The sequence below is a fragment of the Rhinolophus sinicus genome, chromosome 9 (genome assembly GCF_057876585.1).
Source record: "Rhinolophus sinicus isolate RSI-liver-muscle chromosome 9, RSI-T2T, whole genome shotgun sequence".
NCBI lineage: Eukaryota > Metazoa > Chordata > Mammalia > Chiroptera > Rhinolophidae > Rhinolophus > Rhinolophus sinicus.
Window position 1 is genome coordinate 33,631,755 of NC_142509.1, and position 22,282 is coordinate 33,654,036.

General features: G+C 53.6%; 1 protein-coding gene across 5 annotated transcripts in view; it reads left to right on the forward strand.

Moving 5' to 3' along the window:
• HECTD4 (HECT domain E3 ubiquitin protein ligase 4) overlaps positions 1-22,282 on the forward strand; it is a 167,408-nt gene that overhangs the window by 140,107 nt on the left and 5,019 nt on the right. For 4 of the 5 annotated variants that reach the window (XM_074321579.2, XM_074321581.2, XM_074321580.2 and 1 more), the window contains exons 56-72: positions 538-719; positions 1,344-1,549; positions 1,828-1,958; positions 2,248-2,453; positions 4,298-4,477; positions 6,268-7,574; positions 8,580-8,787; positions 11,294-11,517; positions 11,605-11,756; positions 13,056-13,162; positions 13,858-13,981; positions 16,266-16,456; positions 17,203-17,349; positions 18,280-18,399; positions 19,086-19,241; positions 20,833-20,936; positions 21,110-21,331. In XM_074321579.2, coding sequence (XP_074177680.2) covers positions 538-719; positions 1,344-1,549; positions 1,828-1,958; positions 2,248-2,453; positions 4,298-4,477; positions 6,268-7,574; positions 8,580-8,787; positions 11,294-11,517; positions 11,605-11,756; positions 13,056-13,162; positions 13,858-13,981; positions 16,266-16,456; positions 17,203-17,349; positions 18,280-18,399; positions 19,086-19,241; positions 20,833-20,936; positions 21,110-21,331 — 3,967 coding nt within the window. The remainder of the gene's footprint in view (positions 1-537; positions 720-1,343; positions 1,550-1,827; positions 1,959-2,247; positions 2,454-4,297; positions 4,478-6,267; positions 7,575-8,579; positions 8,788-11,293; positions 11,518-11,604; positions 11,757-13,055; positions 13,163-13,857; positions 13,982-16,265; positions 16,457-17,202; positions 17,350-18,279; positions 18,400-19,085; positions 19,242-20,832; positions 20,937-21,109; positions 21,332-22,282) is intronic. The other variant, XM_088801010.1, reaches the window with a different exon arrangement.

Here is a 22,282-nt window from a genome sequence, read left to right on the forward strand (position 1 = left end):
TCCCCTGGCTCAACCACCAGTCTATTTTCTGTTTCTGTAGATTTGCTTAATTCTGGACGGTGATCTATGTAAGTGGAATCATAGAATATGTGGCCCTTGTGTCTGGCTGTTTTCATTCAGCATCATGTTTTCAAAGTTCAGCCATGTTGTAGCGTGTCAGTGCTTCATTCCTTTTTCCTTTCCTGTTCTTTGCTGAACAATATTCCGTTGTATAGATTTATCACTCCTCCACTGATGGACATTTGAGTGGTTTCCACTTTCTGGCTATGAATAATGCTGCTATGAACCTACATACACAAGCTTTTGTTTCAATATATATTTTCATCTCTTCCGCCTTAGCGTCTTTTGAGTTGAGAAAATCCAAACATAACTAAATGTGGCTTTTTGCTTTAAACACAAGTGACTACCTTGGAGTACAGAGCATGGGGCCAGAAGAGAAGGCTGAGATGCGATGGTGTCCCTTCAGAGGCCTGCAGCCCGGCCCAGGGTGGGGCTGGAGCGCAGCTGCTCAGTGGCCTCCCCGCCTTGTCCTTGCAGAGAGCTGCTGCGCTGCGAGGCCGCGCTGGCCAGGCTGTACTGCCGCCTGGCGCTGCTCAGCATCTTCGCCCCCAAGCTGCCCCACCTGTTCACCCGCCTCTTCCATATCCGTGCTGTCCGTGACATCACCCTGGAGCACCTGCAGCTGCTGTCCAATCAGCTGCTCGCACCTCCCCTCCCAGGTAAACCTTGGCTTTGCTGCTGGTATGGCAGATGTCAGCAGCAGGGAGGGGAAGGCCTGGGAGGGAGCCGGGCGCCATGCAGGCTGGTGCTCAGGGTGCCCGTTGTCCACATGGGGGGACCGGTGCGGGGGTGTCTCTGGGCAGGACAGGTAAACCGCACTGAAGAGCCACGATGGTCTTGGCAGTGCTTTTCCCTCTTTGGAAATGGAAGTCCATCACTGACCTTAGCCATTAATCCACTAAGCATTGAGCTTCCCAAACTAATTGTGGAGTGTGCTTTACACCCTCCACTCGGAGCCACCTTAGCGGTTCTGCGGTCCAGTTCAGAGTGGGCTGGGCAGCCCAGTACATCAGGCTCTGGGAGCCCCTAAATCCAAGCAGCTCCACTCTTATTTGGGCCTCCACTTAAGATTTTATTTTAGGAAATCATTTTGCTGCTTAAAGGAAAACAAACTGTAAAGACCACCGATCTCCTGACTCCGTCCTGCCCCCATGATGTGATGGGTAATGCTGTTATCCCAGTCATGTCCAGGCCAAGCCATGCTGGGTATCTGGACAGTCTGCTCACTCTGGTTACTTGGGCTCTCACAGCCGTTGGCTCTGTGGTTCCTCTCCTGTCCCCAGACGGCACCATCAGCTCCAGCTCCATCCTCCTGGCGCAGTCACTGCAGCATTGCGTGCGTTCCCAGAGCTGCTCGGCCACAGACCTCTTCTACCAGGGCAGCTCCCAGACAGTGAGAGAGTGGCTCAACGTGGCCATCACACGGACCCTGCACCAGGGCGAGGACAGCCTTCTGGAGCTGACGAAGCAGATCTGCTCTTTCCTGCAGGTAGAAGTCTAAAGCTCTGATGTCCCTGAACGGGGATGCCAATTTTTAATTGGATGGCTCATGGGCTTGCTGAAAATGACACTCTCTTCCCCACGCCTGCCCCCAGCCCCCGCGTCGGTCTCCTCTCTTTGATGCTCTCCTGTCGTGTCCCTTCTGTAGTGTCCTTCTTCTGGAGGGCTTTCTTGTCTCCTGAACCTGGGACAGCATCGTGTGGGCTCTGTCCTGTGCCTGGGACCTGGGAAAGCCTGTGGCTTTCCTTGTGAAATGTCTCTTTGCAGACAGCACCCGAGCAGTTCCCCTCCGAAGAGTTTCCAGTTACCGAGTCCAAAGTCAATATGGATGTTAATTTCCCTGGGGCGGCTTTTGTCGTGGTGTCTTGCAAAGAGAGTCAGTCCGGATTCCGCAAAGAGTAAGTTGCCTGTTCTCCAGAAGATGGTGATGGGGAGAGAAAAGTAAAGTGGATTCTGGTGAAATTGACGGAAGAAAAACTCAAATTGTTTTTTTTCTTTCTTTAATGCTTATTGTATTTGAAAATAATTTACGGTTCTTCCCATATTTCCATGTTTTGGAAATTAGTCTTTATAAAGAATGACCTTAAAAATGCGGTGGGAATGGCTTATGTAGTCTCAGTTCTCATGACAAAGCATCTGCTGACTCCCTGGTGTGCGTGGACTGTTCACACCATCTCTCCTTCTCAGCTCCTCTCTGTACAAGGCACCGTGGGCGCGTGTGCTCGTCTACGGGCTCGGCCACAAAGTGAAGCGAAATGGCCAGCTAAACCTCATCGAAGCCGTCTGCTACCCTCGGGATGCGTCTCCGGCCAACACCGGGCTCACGCCACCTCCCACCACCAACCAGTACCCTTCCGTGATCCTCTCCACAGACAAGGTCCACATCAAACTGGGTAAGTCCTGAGTTAGCTCCTAGTAACAAGAACGGCTTGAAGTCCTCTGCTTTCCTTCTTGTTCAGCACAGAAAGGATTTTGTGCCTTGTACCTTGCTGTGTTCCAATTTCTATGCGTAAAGACCGGGACAGCTTGGGGCAGCGTATCGTAGACAAAGTAGCTCCCTTTCCTGCCTGGGGAAGGCCTGGCAGAGGCTGCTCACACTCCTTTCACCGTGTGTGCTGGGCCGCCTACTATTTAGATTGGGCTGAACAGAGCAGTCTCAGCATACAGCTGTAGTAAGCCCATGACAGCCGGCATGTCTCAGGCGGGATACGGCTCCCTGGGGCACGAGCAGCGGTGAGCATCTGCTCCCCATCTACGTGAGCAACAGCCCGGTGGCCAGGCTGGGGGGCCCATTTGGTCGTGTCTCCTCAGCATCCTTTGCTAAGCTCCACAGGTTGAGGTTTGGATGAGGGTTCCATCTCTGTAAATGGCGTTGCCGTCGCTGACTGTCTGCCCTATGTACCACACGCAGCAGACTCTGAATAAACACAGAGGGAAGGAAGACCCAAGCTTAGAGTTCCACTGTGCGTCCTTGATTCATTTGACAAGAAAATATGGACACGTGTTTGCTAGAGGCAATTACAAGCTACATGGGACTTGGGCTCTCCACAGCCCCGGTCCTAGAGACATTTCTTTAGGAAATGAAATGAAAGGACATTTCTTAAGTGATTTGGTCATTGCCAAACAACTTTATGATCTCTTTGTATTAGGGCCTGTTTTTCATAGTATCTTGCCTATAGTTGCTGTCTCTAAAACTCTACGTTAGGGGCGGCCGGATGGCTCAGTGGGTTAGAGCGCGAGCTCTCAACAAGGCGGCCGATTCAATTCCCACATGGGATGGTGGGCTGCGCCCCCTGCAACTAAAGATTGAAAACAGCAACTGGACGTGGAGCTGAGCTGCGCCCTCCACAACTAGATTGAAGGACAATGACTTGGAGTTGATGGGCCCTGGAGAAACACACTGTTCCCCAATATTCCCTAATTTAAAAAAAAACAAAACATTCTATTTCCTCACCCTCATCCTACCATGTAAAAAAACAACAAAAAAAAACTTTACATTAAACATGGAGGATCTCTGTCTTAGGCGTCATTCCCCATTTATCACCATGTGAACATTCCCCCCAAAGTGCAGGCCGGTCACCATGGCTCCTCCTAACTGACCCCTGCTGCCTGGCTGGTGTCTGAGCAGTGCTTGCAGTGGGGGTTGGGGTGCCGTGCAGGACGAGGGGCATCAGGCCTCAGGACCTTTCCCCTCTCACTGTAGGCAGCTTTGGTCAGACTCAGGCCACGGCAGTGACGGAAGGTAAGAGAGAATGAGCCCAAGGTCCCGCCGGTGCCTCCTGCCCAGGGCCCCAGGCTGGTCTGCTCTGTAAACCTGGTAGAAGCTTGATGCTCTCCTGGGATTGCAGCCATACCAAAGGGCTGATCATTTCCTTACCAGGCTGCGAATATTCCAGTGAAGGCTCTTTCAGTCTGACTTCCTGTTTCCATGCTGGGTCATCAGGCTGGGTGGTATCTGACTGACTGGGGAATGTTTATCCTTCCCAGTTCCCGTTGCTGCCCTTTGTCCCATTGTCACAGCAATAAGTGGACTTCATGGAGGGATGTCCCTTGGCTCCTTCCATGCCTGAAGCTGACTCTGGAATGTCGGAGTCATGCTTCCTCTCGCCTCCAGCAGAAGCCGTTCCGGCCCTGTTTCTCCACTCAACACATGGCCGGCCTTTTGCTCAGGCTTCTTTTGGTCACGTGCTGTTGGTCAGGTGCCAGTCACGAGCTTTCCTCCTGGCCCTTCTTCTAGGGGTGTCTCCACCTCCCGGAGCCGTGCTGGTGTTACATTCTCTGCCCCTGGAGTTCCCACTGGCTATGGCCTTCGCAGAGCAGCTGCTGTCCTGGAAGTCAGAGGATGGCGAAGGGAAATCTGAAGATGAGCCTGACACCATCCCAACACCTGTCCTCCTGCAAGTGGTGGAGCTGCTGGGTGAGGCTTACCCTCCCTGGGGATCAGGGGCCCTGGGGGTGAGGGAGGAGCTTGTCAGATGGGCTGGGGGTGTCTGGGCAGCAACGGCCTCTTGTCAGGTTGCTGCCATGGGAAGTAAGCTTAAGGAATTGAGTGGACGGGGTACCCTAGGCTTCTGAATCTGTGAGTTGCAGATTATTTCCATTATTCTGAGGGATGGCAACTAACCATGACGATAAAATTAATTTTACCACACTTTACTTTAAAACATAAATATATGCCGTATTGTAACTTTGGAGGTTAAAGATGGCGTAGAGTAAACGATGTGGCAAAATCAAACATTATGACTTCACAGCTCCTGAAAGGTTAAAAAGGGGTTGCGTTTTGGTAAAACTTGGAATGGTTAGCTTAAGAGTTGGGCATTTACCATGTGTAAATTTACCTCAAAGAATTTCTAAGTAAATATTGAACTTTAATAATATGTCTGCTTAAGTGTTTAGGGATAAAATGTATTGATATCTGCAATTTATTTTGAAATAATCAAAAGCTAAGATGAGTTTATGGATGAATAGAGGGATAGACAGATGTGTAATAAAATCAATGCAGCAAAATGTTGATGGTGGAATATAGGTGGTGGCCATACAAGTGTTTACTGTGTAAATCTTTCAATTTTTCTGTATTTTTTAATGTTTTTGTAATAAAATATTGGAAGGAAAAAAGTGTTGCAAACTCAGATACCCTCAGTTGCCAGACGTCTCCCACAAACGTCAAATGGGAGGCGAAGGGTAATAGAGAGGAAACGAGCACCAAGGGCCTGGACCCCACTGGCCTGGGCTTAGACTTGTCCTCTGTGAATGGCTCGACGAGGCCCATGTCCCATGACACCATGAGTTTATTTCCAATTAGAATTATCAAACAGCATCACCTCTGGGAGAGCAGGAAGCTTAGCCCCCCACTTGGCAGGTGCTGGGCTTAGTCAGAGATTCTTGGTACATCAGCCAGGCCTGGCCCTGGGGACTCCTGCCTGATGTGACTGTGTGAACCTAAGACATACGTCTGGCACAAAGGGGACCTTGGTACAAATACATGGTCCGTCTTGTTGTTCTAGACGGTATTTCCCAAACTTCAGTCGTTCATAGTCTACCTTTGTGATTTCTTCCATGATTTAAGAAAACGTGATGTTGTTACTTTAAATGGAAAATTAGTATTTCTTGCCATACATAACTAGAAGATAATTATAAAATTACAAAGATAGTTACTGTTATGAAATTCTGGCTAAGTTCGTGCCTGTCACAGGCTCTGGGTCTATGGCCCACTCTTTGTTAAAAATTTATCAGCCCCACAGTAAGGCTTTCTTGTTCACAAAATTAGGACTAAAAAAAGCATTAAAAAGGGAGTAATTTGTCAGTGTGTGTTTCTGTGCTATCTGGTAAAATTGGACTGTACGCCCCCACCAGTAAGCATCCCATGGGTGGGAAACATTGTTCCAGTGACTTGTCAGCAACTTGCTACCTTATAAGAAAGAAAATAATGGGCTTTTTGGCCTCAACGACAGAAACCAGCTCTGTGTGATCATGTGCCACGGGTTAAGGCCGGCCTGCCCAGCTCTCGCTCTGGTAGCTGTGACCTTGGGCAAGTCCTTCAGCTATTTGCACCTGTTTCTTCATCTGTGAGATGGGGTGAATTGTGTAATGTCTGTCTCCCAGGGGTGCTGTGAGACTGGAATCCGTTAAAGTGCTTAAAACAGTGCCTGACGCAGAATAAACGCCGTGTGAGTGATGGCTGCTGTCACTGCTTTCTGTTTGCCTCAGGAAACTTCCTGTGGACCACGGACATGGCGGCCTGCGTGAAGGAGCTCGTTTTCCATCTCCTAGCAGAGCTGCTGCGCACGGTGCATGGCCTGGAGCAGAGAAAGCGCCCTGCTGGCCTGTCCTCACCCATCGCGCTCCAGCTGAACCCCTGTCTGGCGGTGCTGATGGCCCTGCAGTCAGAGCTCCACAAGCTGTACGACGAGGAGACCCAGAGCTGGGTCTCAGGCAGCACCTGCGGGGGCTCGGGCACAGTGGCGGCTCCTGACCAGGGCAGGTTCTCCACGTATTTTCACGCACTCATGGAAGGTTGCCTGGCGGTGGCCGAAGTGACCCTGCCTACCAACATGAGTGTCACAGCCAGTGGGGTGACCTCATCGACTGCCCCGAACCTCAGTGACTCGTCCTCCTCCTCGTCGTCCTCCCCAGGCCAGACACCGCAGAGCCCCAGCCTCCTGTCCAAGAGGAAGAAAGTCAAGATGAAGCGGGAAAAGGCCTCCTCCTCCGGGAAGCGCCAGGCCTCCCGCTCCGCGGACTCAGACCCCGCCCTGCTCAGCATCGGCGGCAGCAAGCCCGAGGACATGCTGTGGTTCCATCGGGCCCTGACCTTGCTCATCATCCTCCGGCACCTCACCAGGAAGGACCCGCAGGGGCTGGGCGTGACGAGCGACGCCATCGCCGACGCCTGCCAGGCCCTGGTCGGCCCCACTGCCCACAGCCGCTTGCTGGTGATCTCTGGCATCCCCACCCACCTGGACGAGGGCATCGTCAGAGGTGCCATCCGCAAGGCCTGCAACGCCCACGGCGGGGTCTTCAAAGACGAGATCTACATTCCCCTGCAGGACGAGGACCCCAAGAAGCCCAAAGACAAGGCCGAGGGCAGTGATGGGAAAGCCGAGCCCGAGAAGACCCTGGGCTTTCCCAGCACAGACAGTTTGGAGGTTAGCACGTCCAGCAGCCTGACCCCCGCCATGAGCGTCAGTGCGTCCGCCTCCACCAGCCAGGCCTCCATCTGCAGCTCCCAGGGCATCTCGCAGACGGTCAGCGACCTCTCTGTGGACCCATTGCCTGCAGGCCTCGAGCTGCCCATCCCTCCTGGCTTGTTGGAGCCCCACGTGGTGTCCAGCCAGGAGAGCCTGGACATCTCTCTGTGCAGCACCGGCAGCCTGGGCAGCCTGGGGAGCCTGGGGGAGCCGCTGGACAACGCAGAGACGGCCTCGGTGTCGGACGTGGGCTCCATGTACACAGCCACGTCCCTGGACAACCAGGCGCTCGCAGCGCGTCCCATCAAAGGCTTCGCAGTCGTGGAGGTAACAGTGCTCACGCCTCGGCAACCATGACACCCGGGAGCAATTCGAATCCCCAGACCTTGTTAAGCCTTTCCATCTTATTTCCCAGGGGTTGCCTACTAGGTGACACTGGGGCACGTGGGGGCTCCTCGAGGCAGCTCCTGGAAACAGCAGTGATTTGTTCTGCTGAGTGTCTGTGTTTGAGGTCACGGCTCTAAGAGAGCTGTGCAGTCTGATGTCACGGGTCAGTGCAGTTCATCGCTGCATGTGGGAGGCAGGCAGAGGGGCTCGGGGGCTGCCTTCCTGATGGATGCACCCTGTCAAGTGTATTCCAACTCAGGCCCCACCGATGTATCTGAGGGGCCTTGGGTTGCCACACACGTTGGCATCGCACGAGGGATCTTCACTGAGCAGTGAGAACAGGCTCTTGCCATGCTCTTCCAAGTGACTCTGAGTTTCAGATGAGGGATGTGTAGCCGGGTCGCATTTCGCTTCCAGACCCCATCTGTTTCTTGCGCCTCCTGGTTTAGCAGCCCTGCTTCCTGTGTCTCCCTGTGCCCTTCCGTAATGCGAGTCCGGCTCAGAGTGAAAACTGCCCTCCCTCATTGGGTGTGGGGGGGGCGGCGCTGGGAAGAGCGCGTGCCCCACCTTGCTCTCTCCCCGGTGGGCTCTGAAAGGGGGGCTCAAGGGTCCAGCGGTCCAGCTGCTCCCTAGAATCACTTCTTTAACTAGCCGCCTTTTTCCTGGGGACTTTCTCTGAGCCCAGCCTGGACTCAGCCCCCTGAGCTTCCGAATAAAGCCACAGACCTGGCCAGAGCGTAGCGACAGATTTCCAGTTGCGTTGTTCCCTGAAGGTTACCACTGTTGGTCTGTGGGAGAGATTTTACCAGAAGACCTGCTCGTCCAACAAAACACTCAAGACGAGGAGCGGGTTCCAGGGGAAGGCAGGAAGGCTGGGAAGGTCACTCCTGTTGAAGGGGTGGTCACTCTCTACTCCAATCCTGACCCTTTTCTCTGTTCACACAGATACGATCCCGAGCCAAAATCGAGAAAATTCGAGCAAGTTTATTTAACAATAATGACTTGATTGGTTTGTCAAGTTTGGATGGTGAAGATGAATTGATGGAGATGTCAACGGAAGAGATTCTCACTGTGTCTGTAGTAAATCAGAGTTTGTTTGATACTCAGGGGAGCCCAGGGTTAGAAGATTATTTCAATGATAAGTCAATTAAAGGTGAGTTGTGGGTTTTTTAAATTCATACTTTTTTGAGCAGTTTTAAATTTGTAGGGAAAAACGGAACGAAAATCATTTCCCTCTCCATTCCCAATTTCTCCTGTTTTTAACATAGAGGAACTCTGGGGACACTGCTGGCGTTGCAGATTTAAGAAATGATTTTGGGGTGTTGGGACAAGAGGTTCGTTGCTTGGCTAAGGGGAAATGCTTTGTATGCCTCTTCTTATGATGCAGAGACAGCACTCCTACATTGTCCCAGCTGTCACAGCTCGGAAGGCCGTGGGGTAGCCCCTGCCACAGGCCACTGTGTGCCACCCAGCCCAGGGACCACCAGGAATGGCTCGGCCACGGCCTGCTTCAGACTTGAATGTGGGCTTGCATTCCAGTCATGCTTTTCTTTTTGTCTAGACAGGCTTCCCCTTGTTCAAGCTCAAGTGCATTTCTTCTCTTCTGTCCTGTGGCGCTAGAATGTATCAAGTACATTGCTGGTAGTCATTTGGTCATATGCTTGCGGACAGTGAGTGCCTCACCTTTTAAAACTAATTCTTGGGGAAGAAACAGTTCCAGTGCCTTTTTCACAAAGTCCCACTTTGTCATTCTGATGGCTTTTACGTGGGTGGACCCTGTCTCGCTTCCCCACATCTTTTGTTACGATGCTGAGGGTTCATCCAGGACCCCGAGTCTACCGAGGCTCCCCCAGAGTGAATCTAGCAGAAGACCCCACCTGAGGCCGGGCGCTCGCCCCAAGCTTCACTTCAGAAGCAGTGGCCATTTTTCTTCTTATAACTACAGTTCTCTGTGTTGTCATTTTTATTATGCACGAGTCTTTTTTTTTCATCCCTGTCCTTTTTTCTAAATCTTTGGTGTTGTTTGAAATTTCATAATAGATTGAGTTTTTCTTTTGTGTTTTCCAAGTACAAAAATGTTGAGTATAAGTTTTGTTGTTGTTTCAAATTTTTACTCACCAATCATAAAATTTTGAAATGTTTCCTCAGTGCTGTGACCATAGTGAGGTGAGGCCGTGGGCACAAAATGTAAGGGGGCTCCAAAAAACTCAATGATCTAGATAAATAATATTTTAAGGCAAGATTTCTAAAAGTCAAAATTAATGCAAAATAACCATGAAGAACAAAATACTAAAATTGTAAATAAAGGCAAAATCAGTGTTACTGAGTTTTCCTTTTGCATCAGGCTTCCATATGGCTCGACACAGCAGTGTTAATGTTTTGCTCATCGTGGGTTGTTGTGTATTAACTTTGATTTTTTTTTTTTAATACTGGTTTAGATATATGCCTTTGTCATTGAGTTTTTGGCAGTCTTGTGCCTCAGGGGCCTGCCTTGCTGTCCTCGCCCTGCTCTTGGCTCTGTTCCCTTGTTAGTGGGGTTTTTTGGTGTGTGTTTTTTGCCCCCTCAGTTCTCAGCTGCCCACGTGGGGATGAATAGTGTAAGATCTGTGCGAAACCTAAAATCTTTGTCTGCCATAATTAATGCCTTCCCAGTCTTTTCATACTTTGAATTTGTTCGAGTTCCTGATTCTATTAGAGGCAAACCTTCCACATAAGGTACTCCGTCTTGTGGTAGCGTGTTTGCCATGTTACTGCCGCGAGAGTCCCAAGTTGTGGTTCTGCTGGGTCAGCTCTTAGGGCTCGGTCACCTCTTCTGCACACCTGTCCCCCCACCCTCGGCCTAGGTGTCTGCGTGGCCTTTGTGCTGTAGTTCCCACAGCTGGGGTGTGTGGGACCCCCAGAGAGAGAATGAGGAGAATGGGCAGGAAGGAGAAGTCAGTTAGCTCGTAAGTTGGGGCCGTCGGCCATGAGAGGCATCAGATGGGTTCCTGACAAACCCGTTAGGAAAGGTGAGAGCGCCTCCCGAGCGCTTGTTTGGGGACAATAATTAATTAATTAATTTTTTCCCCCATGCTGGTGGAGTTTTCTTGGATCTGAGAAACCTTTCTTTTTCCACCTGCTCGTTGTGTCAGTTTTGAAACATGTTCTCTAATAATATAATAACTATTTAACAACTTGTGCTTTGCACTAAAAATACTTGCAAGCTCTGTATCCTTTTGTTCCTTTGGGACCATCCGCCACAAATGTGTTATGTAAGTCACGGTAGATTCCTCTGCCATGAGAAACAGACCCAAGAGTTCAGTGTCTCGAACCCAGTGGCAGTTTATTTCTCGTTCGTGTGAGAGTCCAGGGTGAGCGTCGAGGTCTGCCGTCCCAGGGGCCTTGCCATTTCCATGCAGCCAGTGGAGGGCACGAGCGCAGAGGACAGCAGCCTGGCCCAGGAGGGGCTCCTGGCCCATGTCACAGGGCCACACCTTACAGCAAAGAAGGCTGGACTGTAACAGAGGTGTGTGCTCCAGAGGGGGCGAGCAGGTTTTGGTGGACAGCTCATCGTCGCTGCTGTCTGTTACCCGCTTTTAAAAATGAATTATTTATGAGAAATAAAGGCTGCAGGGTTTATCCTGGCACCGCATGCTCATGCCCTCCTCCGTCTGTAACAGGTGAGAAGCTGGTGCCTGGGGCCAGAGAGGTGCTGACGGAGATATTTAAGAGTTGTGCCCACTCAGAGCAGATGCTGAGCCTGACACCAGCAAAGCCCATCAAAGTGTCTGACATTTATCTTAGCAAAGAGCAGATCAACTCCCAGACGCCAGGCAACCTCCTCCACCTCTTCTTCACCAACGTCCGGCCTCCAAAGAAGGTGCTGGAGGACCAGCTCACTCAGGTAGCTGCCCCTCCCCACCATGCTGTGCGGGGCCCCCGGTGTGCCTCGGGGACAGCCTGAGGACCCGTCCCCCTTTGGCGCCCACAGATCCTGAGGAAATACGGTGTGCCGAAGCCCAAGTTTGACAAGAGTAAGTACAGCAAAGCCGGGAAGGAGCAGCACCCCGTGAAGGTGGTCAGCACCAAGCGGCCCATCACCAAGCCGCCCGCCAAGGACAAAGCCGTGCTCAACAGCGTCAGGTGGGCGTCTGCGGGGCTCGGACGGCAGGCAGGGCCAGGGGCACGGGAGCGCCTCCCGGCAGGTTCCTGTGAGGCCAGACATCCTGGCTGGGCTCGGTGTGCTGCTGGGGTCCCTGCTGGGGTCCCTGTGCTGGGGTCCTTTCAGTCCTTGGCTCGTCAACTGAAAAGTTGATTCACAGTAAAGTCTGGACCATGCAGGCTGGAAAGCAGACCAGTCCGAATTAATGAAACATCTAAAATGTACAGACTTGTTTCAAAATTCTAACTTCTTTTAACCACAAACAATACATAGTTATTGTAGAAAGACTATAAAATGTATTGTGTGTATTTAAAAAATGTAATTAGCCTATGCATACCGACTACTTTTCACACTTACATTGTATTTAGGCATAAGTGTTCTTTTCTGAAATTTTAAATGGCTAAACTAGTACAAAATTGAAAAGCATCTGAAAATTGAAGAGGAGTGACAAGCTACTCCTCTTCCCCTGCACCCTCAAGCCTGTGTGTCCCCTCCCTGAGACTGCCAGGGTTGTGCAGCCTTCCAGAACTCTTTTTTTACACGCTAGCAAATGCATACACACCCAAGTGTGGGAGCTATACACACTACCCGTTCCTTGCTGCTTCTGTTCACTACTAGTCTTGCACAAACCCATGCCTTTTTAATAGCTATATAATATTCCATGTGGATATGCATACATATTTAATAGAATTTTCTTTAGTTACGGCTTATGACTCAAATACTCCCAGCTGCAGCTGACAGTAGAGTGTTACAGAGCAGAAGTCTCTAGAGGAATTGTTCAAATGATCAGAAAAAAAAGGGGTCTTTTTGTTCATTACATAGAAATGGTGCTCTTAAATCAGTACCGTCCAGCAGAATTGTCTGTGGTGATGGAACTCGGCTGTTTCTCTACCTGTGCTATCAAGACATATGTGAGCACTTGAAGGGTCGTGAGTGCAGCCAAGGAACCGAATTTGTAATTTTATTTAATTAGTTTGAACTTAGGTAGTAGCTACCTCTAGCTTGTGGCTACTTCTTGGATAGTACATACTTTCTAAAGTGTGTAGAAAGAATGTTGGAAACGTGTCTCTGAGATTTTTCACATTTGACAGCATCAGTTTGTCCTCAGAATTGGCTCAGTAAACTTTCCTCGGTCAGAACAAAGCTGTTCTGGAACCCAGCCCTGTCTGAACCCTAAGGTGTGTTGGGGAATATAAAGTAATGCCTGTGTGAGCTCCTGCTTGTCCTGTCGGGAGGCGGCGTGGCCACAGGCGCTCTGATTCCGTTGCTTTGGGCTACAGCAGGACTGCCTTAAGTGAGAAGAAGCCAACTGTGAAGCCCAAGTCCCCAGAAAAGAGCAAGCCAGACGAAAAGGACCCAGAAAAGTCACCCACCAAAAAACAAGAAGGTAAGTGAGCAACTTGGGCCTGATTCGGACTCGGGGGCGACTTCCATCCTGGAGAGGGGGGCCCACCTGGGAACCAGCCTCTTTGCTCTCCCTGACCGGCTAGCTGCCCTTGGGCCTTAGTTTAGGCAGGAGAGGCATTGCCACAGACACTGGGGCAGTATACCTGGCCGGTGCCAGCCACTGCCCCAGGATGCAGTCTCTGATGACCGTGAACTTACAAAGGTCAACAACATAGCAGCTCCAGAAATACCACACACCCAAGGTGAAGAATAGATGATTGTGACTGAAAGTAAAGATCTGACATCTGCTTAGAAACCCTCTTCCAGAAGGCTCTTTCTTACCTGGGGCATCAGAACTTTAGCCTCTGAAAAGAGCAGAGTTGGCGAAAGCTATTCTCATTGTCACAGAATTAGTCCGGAATGTTTCTGAGATTAGAGAAAGAAGGGACTGTGGGAAGAGCACTGCAGCACTTGGCCAGCCTGGCAACATGAGGCTGCAGCCCAGAGGTCAGCGGAGACACGTGTACTTGGGCGGTGGGTGCAAATGGCCAGTTAACCGGCTCCGGGTGACAGGAGACAGGAGGCAGGTTAGATGGACCGGGCCCCAAAAGAGAGGACGGCCCAGAGCATGTTGGGAAGCACCGCTGTGCCCGGTTCTTAACCAAATTCCTACCACTGTGAATGCTTTTCCATCAGTCCCTGAGGAAAAGTATCTAACCTTGGAAGGATTTCACAAGTTTGTTGTTGACCGAGCCAAGCAAGACATCCGGAGTGTCTGGAGGGCGATTTTATCCTGTGGTTACGATCTCCACTTTGAGAGGTAAGAGGTTGGTCCACAACCCGTTTGATACGTTCTGTAAAAATTGTTTTCAGCTCCTAGATGCATCCCCAAGAAACACTTCCTGGGGAGCCATTCCATGGGCCGTTTATAATGCCTACTGAATTGCTTTCTCATTTTTCATAATTGTGAAACTGGGTTTTCTAACCCATTTGAAGACAAATCCTGTTCTAAACAACAGAAATGCATGTTCTCACAGCTCTGGAGGCTGCAAGTCCAAGATCGGGGTGTCAGCAGGTTTGGTTTCTCCTGAGGCTGCTCCTTGGCTTGCAGGGGGCTGCCTTGCCACTGTGTTCTCACATGGCCTTTTCCCTCTGCAAGTGCGTCCCTGGGCTCTCTCCCTCTTCCTATAAGGACACGAGTCCTGTTGGCTCAGGACCCATCCTATGACCTCAGTTAACCTGAATGACCTCTTTACAGGCCTGTCTCCAAATACAGTCACCTTGGGCTTCAACATATGACTAGGGGAGGGGTGGTGACAGATACCTTTCAGTCCCTCGTGGGGACATTTCTTATTCCAAAGAACCTTTCTTCCTGGGAGTTTTTATTGCCCTCTGTCCCTCCCAGGCAGAGAGGTCACTGCTCACCAAGTCTCCAGGACCAAACAAATTGGTTTCCCCTTTTAGCTATAACTGAACCCTGAGCAGGCAAGATATTTGCCAACCAAAGGCAGCCACCCTACCCTCTTCCTCTGGCTCCTCACCCGCAGGCCCACACCCCCTCACCCACAGCAAGGTACTGGGCAGCAGAGAAGGAATGGCTGCCAGAAGCAGGCTTTTTCGAAAGTCCGTTTGCAGAGTTGAGAAATTGTTCACTGCTTGGCCACCAGTGTTTTGTACCTTCCTTGAGGGCTTAGAGCTGATCTCTGGGTGGCCCTGGGCATCATGGAAGCAGCACCAAGTTTTCTGACTTGCTGTAGAAACCAGTGAAATGGATGAGTTTGGCGCTTTGGTTGAAAGTAGAATTACCCATTTTGGACTAGAAACTATATTCTAAGTGGGAAGGGAACAAATTGGACTGCAAACTAATTCCAAAGTGAGACATTTGTTATAGCTGGAAAGGCTTGTTCCTGTACGTCATGGGGCCACGGTGACGTCCTGACACCTTCTTCCCCTTTGACCAGACTGGTCTCAGAGCAGCCAAAGGCATCTGCCTGCATCAGCCCGCCTGGGAGGGGCTGTGAGGGAACCCTCCCGACAGGAAGCGCCCCTTGTGAAGGCGGTGGGGTCTCTCCAAGCAGTCCCTGAGCAGGACAGAGGTGGCCTGTCGTGAGGCCTGGCACCACACTTGACCACCTCCCCAAGGTTGGCCGTCCCTGCGTGACGTGCCCTGTGGCATGTGGCCCACTTGAGGTACCATGGTTTCTGGAACGAGATGAAAGCACCTGTGCCCACCTGCCTGCCTGCCTTTCTGGGTCTAGCGGCTTAATGTTTGTGGAATAGGGACATGTACACGCTACAAACACGAAGGAGGTCCTGTGACTCTGTGCCCAGGGGTCATCACTGATGTTTAGTGAACGTCTGTCCCAACATTTTTCTGGGGGTCGGTGTTTTCAGGACTATGGCAAGTGGGGCCAGACGAGACACACTGTTCTGCTGTCTGCCTTTTTTCTTCTCCCACATCATCCGGTGTTGTTCCACCAGATATTTTAAGGGCCGCCTTGTGGGCCATTGTTAGGGCGTGGTGGGGTTTGTTCATCCGTAGCTGCGGTGAGCAGGCCGGCAGTGACGTCCTCACACACACCTGGACCTGTTTAGTCGAATATCTCTGTGGGCGGGCCCCGGAAGGGATCGCTTGGAAAGGGTCATGGCTTCAGTAGCACCAAGCTGGCACCTGTCGTGCCCTTTCATGTGCGTGCACCGTGCTGTGTGCGTCAGGCGTCCTGTCAGTGAGTTCCCGTGACAGCACATGAGGCCGTGCTGTGGCCAACTCCATTGTAGGTGAAGAAACTGAGGCTCCAAATGTAGGCGTGCTGTGTGGCCGGGTCACTGTGGGAAGCCTGGATTCCACCCGAGGACGCCCAAGCTTCGCCATAACGCCCACTGCCCACGGGCAAGAGGGAGGCACGTGCGCGTGTGTGTCGCCAAACCCCCACCCCCGCCAGCCTGGCCAGCTTGGGCTTCCCCCTCATGCCAGCACCTTGGTCGCGCTCCAGAAAACCACTTGAGAGGCAGGGCCATCCTCGAAACGTCCTCCGGGAGCTGGACGTGGCCCCAGAGGAGTCCGGCAGGCCCCAATGTCCCCCACCTTGCCCTGTGCCCCCCAGGTGTGCCTGCATTGATGTCCGACATGCGCACAAGGCCTCCAGGAAGTGGACCCTGGAGATGGACGTGGCGCTCGTGCAGTACATCAATCGGCTGTGCCGCCACCTGGCCATCACGCCCGCACGACTGCATCCCCACGAGGTGTATCTGGACCCCGCGGACGCCACCGACCCCAGAGTGGCCTGTCTCTTGAGTAGGTGGCCCCGGGGGAATGCCCTGTTGGGGACCCCCCATGACAGTACCAGGAACACACACAGAAAGAGGACGTTGTGAGTCCACCCCTGGAACGACTCTTGTCACGACACGTTGGCAAACGGCCCCTGGGCTTGTTTCTGTGCCTGTCCCCACGTGTACCCCAGGCTACTGCTTCGCCTGTGCAGCACTCAGCCACGTGTCTGGAGCCCTCGCTGTCTCCTGGATACTGTGAAGGCAATCGTGGGCAAGAAATTGTCCCGCCTCTCTCACTGTTGGAGAGGAGACATAGATGAAGGCAAACAAGTAAAGGACATTGCCAGTGTCCCAACTTCCTGGTTTTGATATGTCATGTCACATTGGGGGAAGCTGAGGAAAGGTGCTCAGGACTCTGCACTGTTGTTGCAACTTCCTATAAGTCTGTAATTATTTCAAAATTAAAAGTTCAAAATAATGCAGTACACAGCCCTGGCACGGCCCCAAAGGTGGGCTGAGGGGCCTGGGTTCCCCAAGAGACAGGGTCTCCCACTGGCCTGCCTGGGCCTTGCCCTTTGTCTCGGGCACTTTGGGGGCCCGCTCATCACGAACAGTGTGTCTGGGCCCCGGGGCTAAAACCCACTGCAGGAGCCTCCTGCCCCCCCTTGAATCGCCCCACTCCTGGCCGCCCTCCCCAGGGGTGGCGACCCCGGCGTGTGTTCACACATGGAGCCCCAGCCTGACCGCCCCCGTGCCCTGTGTGCCCCACAGACGTGCCCAGCGAGAGCCTGCGCCTGCGCTTCGCGCTGCTCCAGTCCCTGAACACCACGCTGGAGACCTTCTTCCTGCCCCTGGTGGAGCTGCGCCAGACGCCTATGTACGCCCACAGCATCGCCGCCCTGCTGAAGGAGGCCAAAGGTCAGTGCCCAGGCGCCCAGGCCCTCGCCTGGGCCGTCACCCCTGACACCGCCAGCCCTGCAGCGACATGCAGCGGTCCTCCGGAGCAGCAGCTCACCCAGGACCAGTCGCGTTAACTATGCTCTGGAAACTTAAAGTGTTCGGATTACTTAGAAATGGGAAGTTAAAGCTCTGACTCTGTCTGCCCCCATTTCTGCATCCCAGAGATGACCATTAACAGATGAGTATCTGTCCTTCTAGACGTTTCTGTTCATGCACAAGTAGACACACACACAGACACTTTTTTCCAATCAAAAATGGGTATCATACATTCTGCCCAGCAACTCCCTTTTCTATATGGTGACCTGCTCCAGAGACTTTGCTGACGCACACACGAGCCCCGTGCACACACACATTTCCCTTGCACACACACGAGCCCCTCGCACACACATGAGACCCTCGCACACACGTTCCCCTCACACACGAGCCCCTCGCACACATGTTGCCCTTGCTCACACACGAGCCCCTCGCACACACACGAGCCCCTTGCACACACACAAGCCCCTTGCACACACCCGTTCCCCTTGCCTACAGTCCACGGTGGAGGTGCCCGTAGTTTATTTATAGCCTGTTCTCTATTGACAGATACTTGGGTGGTTTTTATTTTTTGCTGTTTCGGAAAATGCTGCAGCCAACTTTCTTGTCCTTGGTGGACTTGGGTTTGTACTTCTGCCAGCTGGGTCTCCTAGGCATGACAGTCCAGGGGTTTGTGCGTTAACAGGGGTAGATCCTAGATGGGATGCGAGTGCCCCGTCCAGGGCGTCCCAGAAGGCAGCGGACAGACCCAGAGGGGACAGCGTGGCCTCAGCCGGGCCTCGGGTGACCGGGAAGCAGCCCCATTGACCGGGAAGCAGCCCCATCCCAGCCTGTCTCCCACATTCCTCCCTTCAGGGCTCATCTTCTACGACACGAAGGTGACCGTAATGAATCGAGTGCTGAACGCCACCGTGCAGAGGACAGCTGACCACGCGGCGCCTGAGATCACTTTGGACCCCCTGGAAATCGTGGGAGGTACGACCAGCTACACAGACCAGGGTGCAGGTAGTGGCTTGGACTAGTTTGTTTCTCGCACATAAAAGAAGCCGTGAGAAGAAGGGAGTCCGGGACTGCTGTGACCATTCCTCATTCATCTGGCTGTTTCTGTCATTCTGCTCCAGTGTCCCAGTGTGTGGCTTCCACCCTCAGCGTCCCCCAGGAGCTCTGTACTTGCAGCGGCAGGAGGAAGGGGAAGGCCTTTCCTTTCCGTCTCCTTGGAGAACTCGGCTCCGTTGCCACACCTAACTGCAGGGGAGGGTGGGACGTGTAGACTTTACTCTGGTTGGCCATGGACCTGCTAAAACCGGTGTTCTGGCACCAAAGGAAGGGGCAGAGTGAATACTGGGGCGGCAGCCAGGACTCTCGGCCACAGCCCATAAACAGACAAACTAGAGGGACACAGGCGGAGCAGCTGAGGGGCCTGGGTGGGGGACGGCCTCCCCAGGAGACAAACGAGGGACAGGGCTGACCACGGAGAGAACGGCACCACGTGGCCAAGGCATGAAAGATGTGAGGATGTTCCCAGAGCAGAGTGAATGCTGGACAAGGGGACAGGCTGAGGGCTGAGAAGCAGGCAGAGGCCTGGCAAGACATTTGTCCTGTGCGGTGAGGGTCAAAGGCTGCCACGGGGAGATTTCATGAGTTCCTCTCTCTCTTTCCAGGGGAGATCAGAGCTTCTGAAAACTCCTACTTCTGCCAGGCTGCCAGGCAGCTGGCCTCGGTGCCGTCATCTCAGCTTTGTGTCAAACTGGCGAGTGGCGGCGACCCCACCTATGCCTTCAACATCCGCTTCACAGGGGAGGAGGTCCATGGCACCAGTAAGTGCAGCCACGCCAGGCCCTCACCGGCCAGTCTGGGGTGGATGGAGGCTGTGTTTACAATGTCAAAATTCCTGCGGTTGTTTTTAGCCTAAACTGCCCCAGCTCTCCCCCATAAGCAAGTGAAAAGGCCACGTTCTCATTACCTTCGGCAGAAGCCAGGGCTGCCCCGGGGGGACCGTCCTGTCCAGCATCCCCAAATCCTGTCCCCAGGGGAACTGTTTTGGCCCGGTGTCTCCAGGCTCGGGGACAGCACCCCTGGGCTGTGTGGAGTGGTCTTCTGCTCTGTGGACCCGGGAGGGGCACCCTCAGTGCAGACTGGCTTCTTCCATGGGAAGACCCCTGGCTGAGAGATTGGTGGGGCTAAAAGCTTGTATTTGGCCCATGAGAGAGAGGCAGGGTGTTGGGGAGACCTTGATGGAAATGGCACCATCTGTCATTTCACATTGTAGGGATGAGGAAAAGCAGCTCAGAAAATTCTCCCTCATCGTCCTTGTGGTCAGTTTTATCCCCAGACATTCAGAAAATGTGTCCGACTCTGGGTGGGGGAAGAAATCCATTTCTTCAGCTGAGCGCCCTGGGGAGGCTGTTGGGGCAGCTTCCCCGCCCATCCCCGCTGTGATCCGGGGAACACGGTTCCAGCAGCAGCGGCACTGTGCGTCCTCTGCACACCCCACCCCAGTTCTCTGAGACCAGGGCCCAGAATGTTCCAGGCCCTACACAACACCCCACACTCCTCATAGCACCGAACGTCACAAGGTACCAGCGTTGTCCCACTTTACAGATAGGCAAACTGGGCCACCCCAAAGTAGCTGCCCACAGGTCAGACAGCTAGCTGGGGTTCCAGCCCAGGTCTGTCTGATTCCAAAGCCCAGCGCTTGGCGGCTTCAGCCGGCAGAAATGTCCTGCCGCTCCACAGAAGCTGGGTGAAGGCCAGGCCCTGACATCTGTCCCCAAGCAAGTCCTTCAAGCAGTGTGCGTGCACAGCTGTCCTCGGGGCTTCCTGACCTTGGCACTGACAGGGGACCAGGGAAGGGCAGAGGAGGCCCAGCCACTGAGAGGAGTTTGGCAAGAAAACCAAAGGCACCTTCGGAACGGCAGCAGTGGGAAAGCTGATGGCCCGTCCCTTCGCATATACTCACACGCCTGTCCATTCACCTCTGCGTTCACTGAGCACCTGGCCTTGTGGGAGGCAGTGCTGAGGAAAACAGGTGCCCTGCTCTGGGCGCAGCCCGGGACACAGACATGGCTCACGCCCACAACTCAGTGTAAGCTCGCAGCCGTGAGAGCTGCCCCACGTAGGCTCTGCATTTGATCTCTAGCCTGTGAGGTTGGAACAATTCCTGTCCCGATTTGATAAAAGTGACTGAGGCTGGCTCAGGGAATGAAGCGATTTTGGGGGGTTGCCCCCCTTGTAAGTGGCACAGCAGGATTCAACCCCCGGTCTCCCAGCCCTCGGATGAGTTTTCTTTCCATGGCTCCGCAGCTGCAGTCAGGCTGGCAAAGGAGCTGGTATTCCAGGTGGGGACGGCACCTGTGGGCAGGGGAGGCTGCGGAGTCCCGCGCTGATGCGTGTCCATCTGTCCCGCAGGCGGCTCCTTCCGCCACTTCCTGTGGCAGGTGTGCAAAGAGCTGCAGAGCTCCTCCCTGTCTCTCCTCCTGCTGTGCCCCAGCTCAGCGGTCAACAAGAACAAGGTAAGATGCCCGCCCGCCCGAGGCCTGGGCGCCGCAGCTCCTGACGGCCACGGCCGGGTCGCAGTGCAGACCCTCGTCAACGCTGTGCCCTTTCCCAAGCCTCCTGCTCCGGCTGGGCCGGGTCTGGGCACAGGTTCCCACGTCGGTCACCTGACCTCTGCCTCCACTTCCAGGGCAGGTACATCCTGACCCCCAGCCCCCTCACCTGTGGGGAGGAGCAGCTGCTGCACTTCCTGGGCCAGCTGCTGGGCATTGCCATCCGAGCCGACGTCCCTCTTCCCCTGGACCTACTGCCCTCATTCTGGAAGACGCTGGTGGGGGAGCCCCTGGACCCTGACCTAGACCTGCAGGAAGCAGACATCCTCACGTACAATTATGTCAAGAAATTTGAGAGTGTAAGTGAAAAGCACATTTCTTCTAGGGGACAGCAGGGCCCGGGAACAGGGCCCATGGGACCCCTGTTGCCGCCTCCGTGGCCTGGGCCACCCGAGCTCCCCACCTGAAGACTGGCTGGGATCTCCCAGAGAACATTAGGGAACGTAAGCCATCTCTGCCAGCAAGGCTTGCTGCGTGGGGACAAAAGCCTCTGCTGGCCTCCCAGGGACAACTCAGCGAGCAGAGGTGTTGGGGTGGGAAATGCTACCAGCAGACCCAGTTTCCCTTTAAAGAGCTGTTTTAGGGCCTTGTCTAGAGCACAGATCGGTTCTTAGGGATCCCCTGAGATTGGCCAGGCGCGGTGGTGGGATGCAGTGGCACCCACACAGATAGCAAGACCGCAGCAGTCTGACCACCCCCCTGCACACACAGACCAGCCCCACTGCAGAGGGATGCGGGCGGGGCCCAGGCTGCGGCTCGGCCTGTGGAGCCGCTCTGCTCTGTCCGTTGGTTCCCGTCATGCCGCCTGCCGTGGGTCAGGCTCTGGGCTCACAGCCGGTCCTCAGGCAGCTCCCAGGCTGTTCTCCGTTTTTACAGCCTCATGCTGGGGGGCTGTATTCAGAAGTCCTTGCGACAGGGCCAGGAGGGCAGTGAGGCTCAGCGGGGGGAGCTGGCTAGGAGTAGAGCCACCAGTGGGGCGCAGGTCTGTCCGGCTGGAAAGCCCGTGCTTTGGGGCACCACACATTCTCCACGGCTTAGGGACTGTCCCGGCAGAGCGTGGAGGTGGCCTCTGACCCAGCCCCTCCTGAGACCAACTGCCTTTCCTCACATGGGAGCCATTTGGTGTCTGAGGCCTGGTCGAGGCTGCTCTCCAGGGGACCTCAGCTGAAGGTCATCAGCTGATTGTGCCTCCACTTGATGGCCTCTCTGAGGGGCCTCATTGCCGGGCTCTCTGTAAGTTGTCCCCTTAG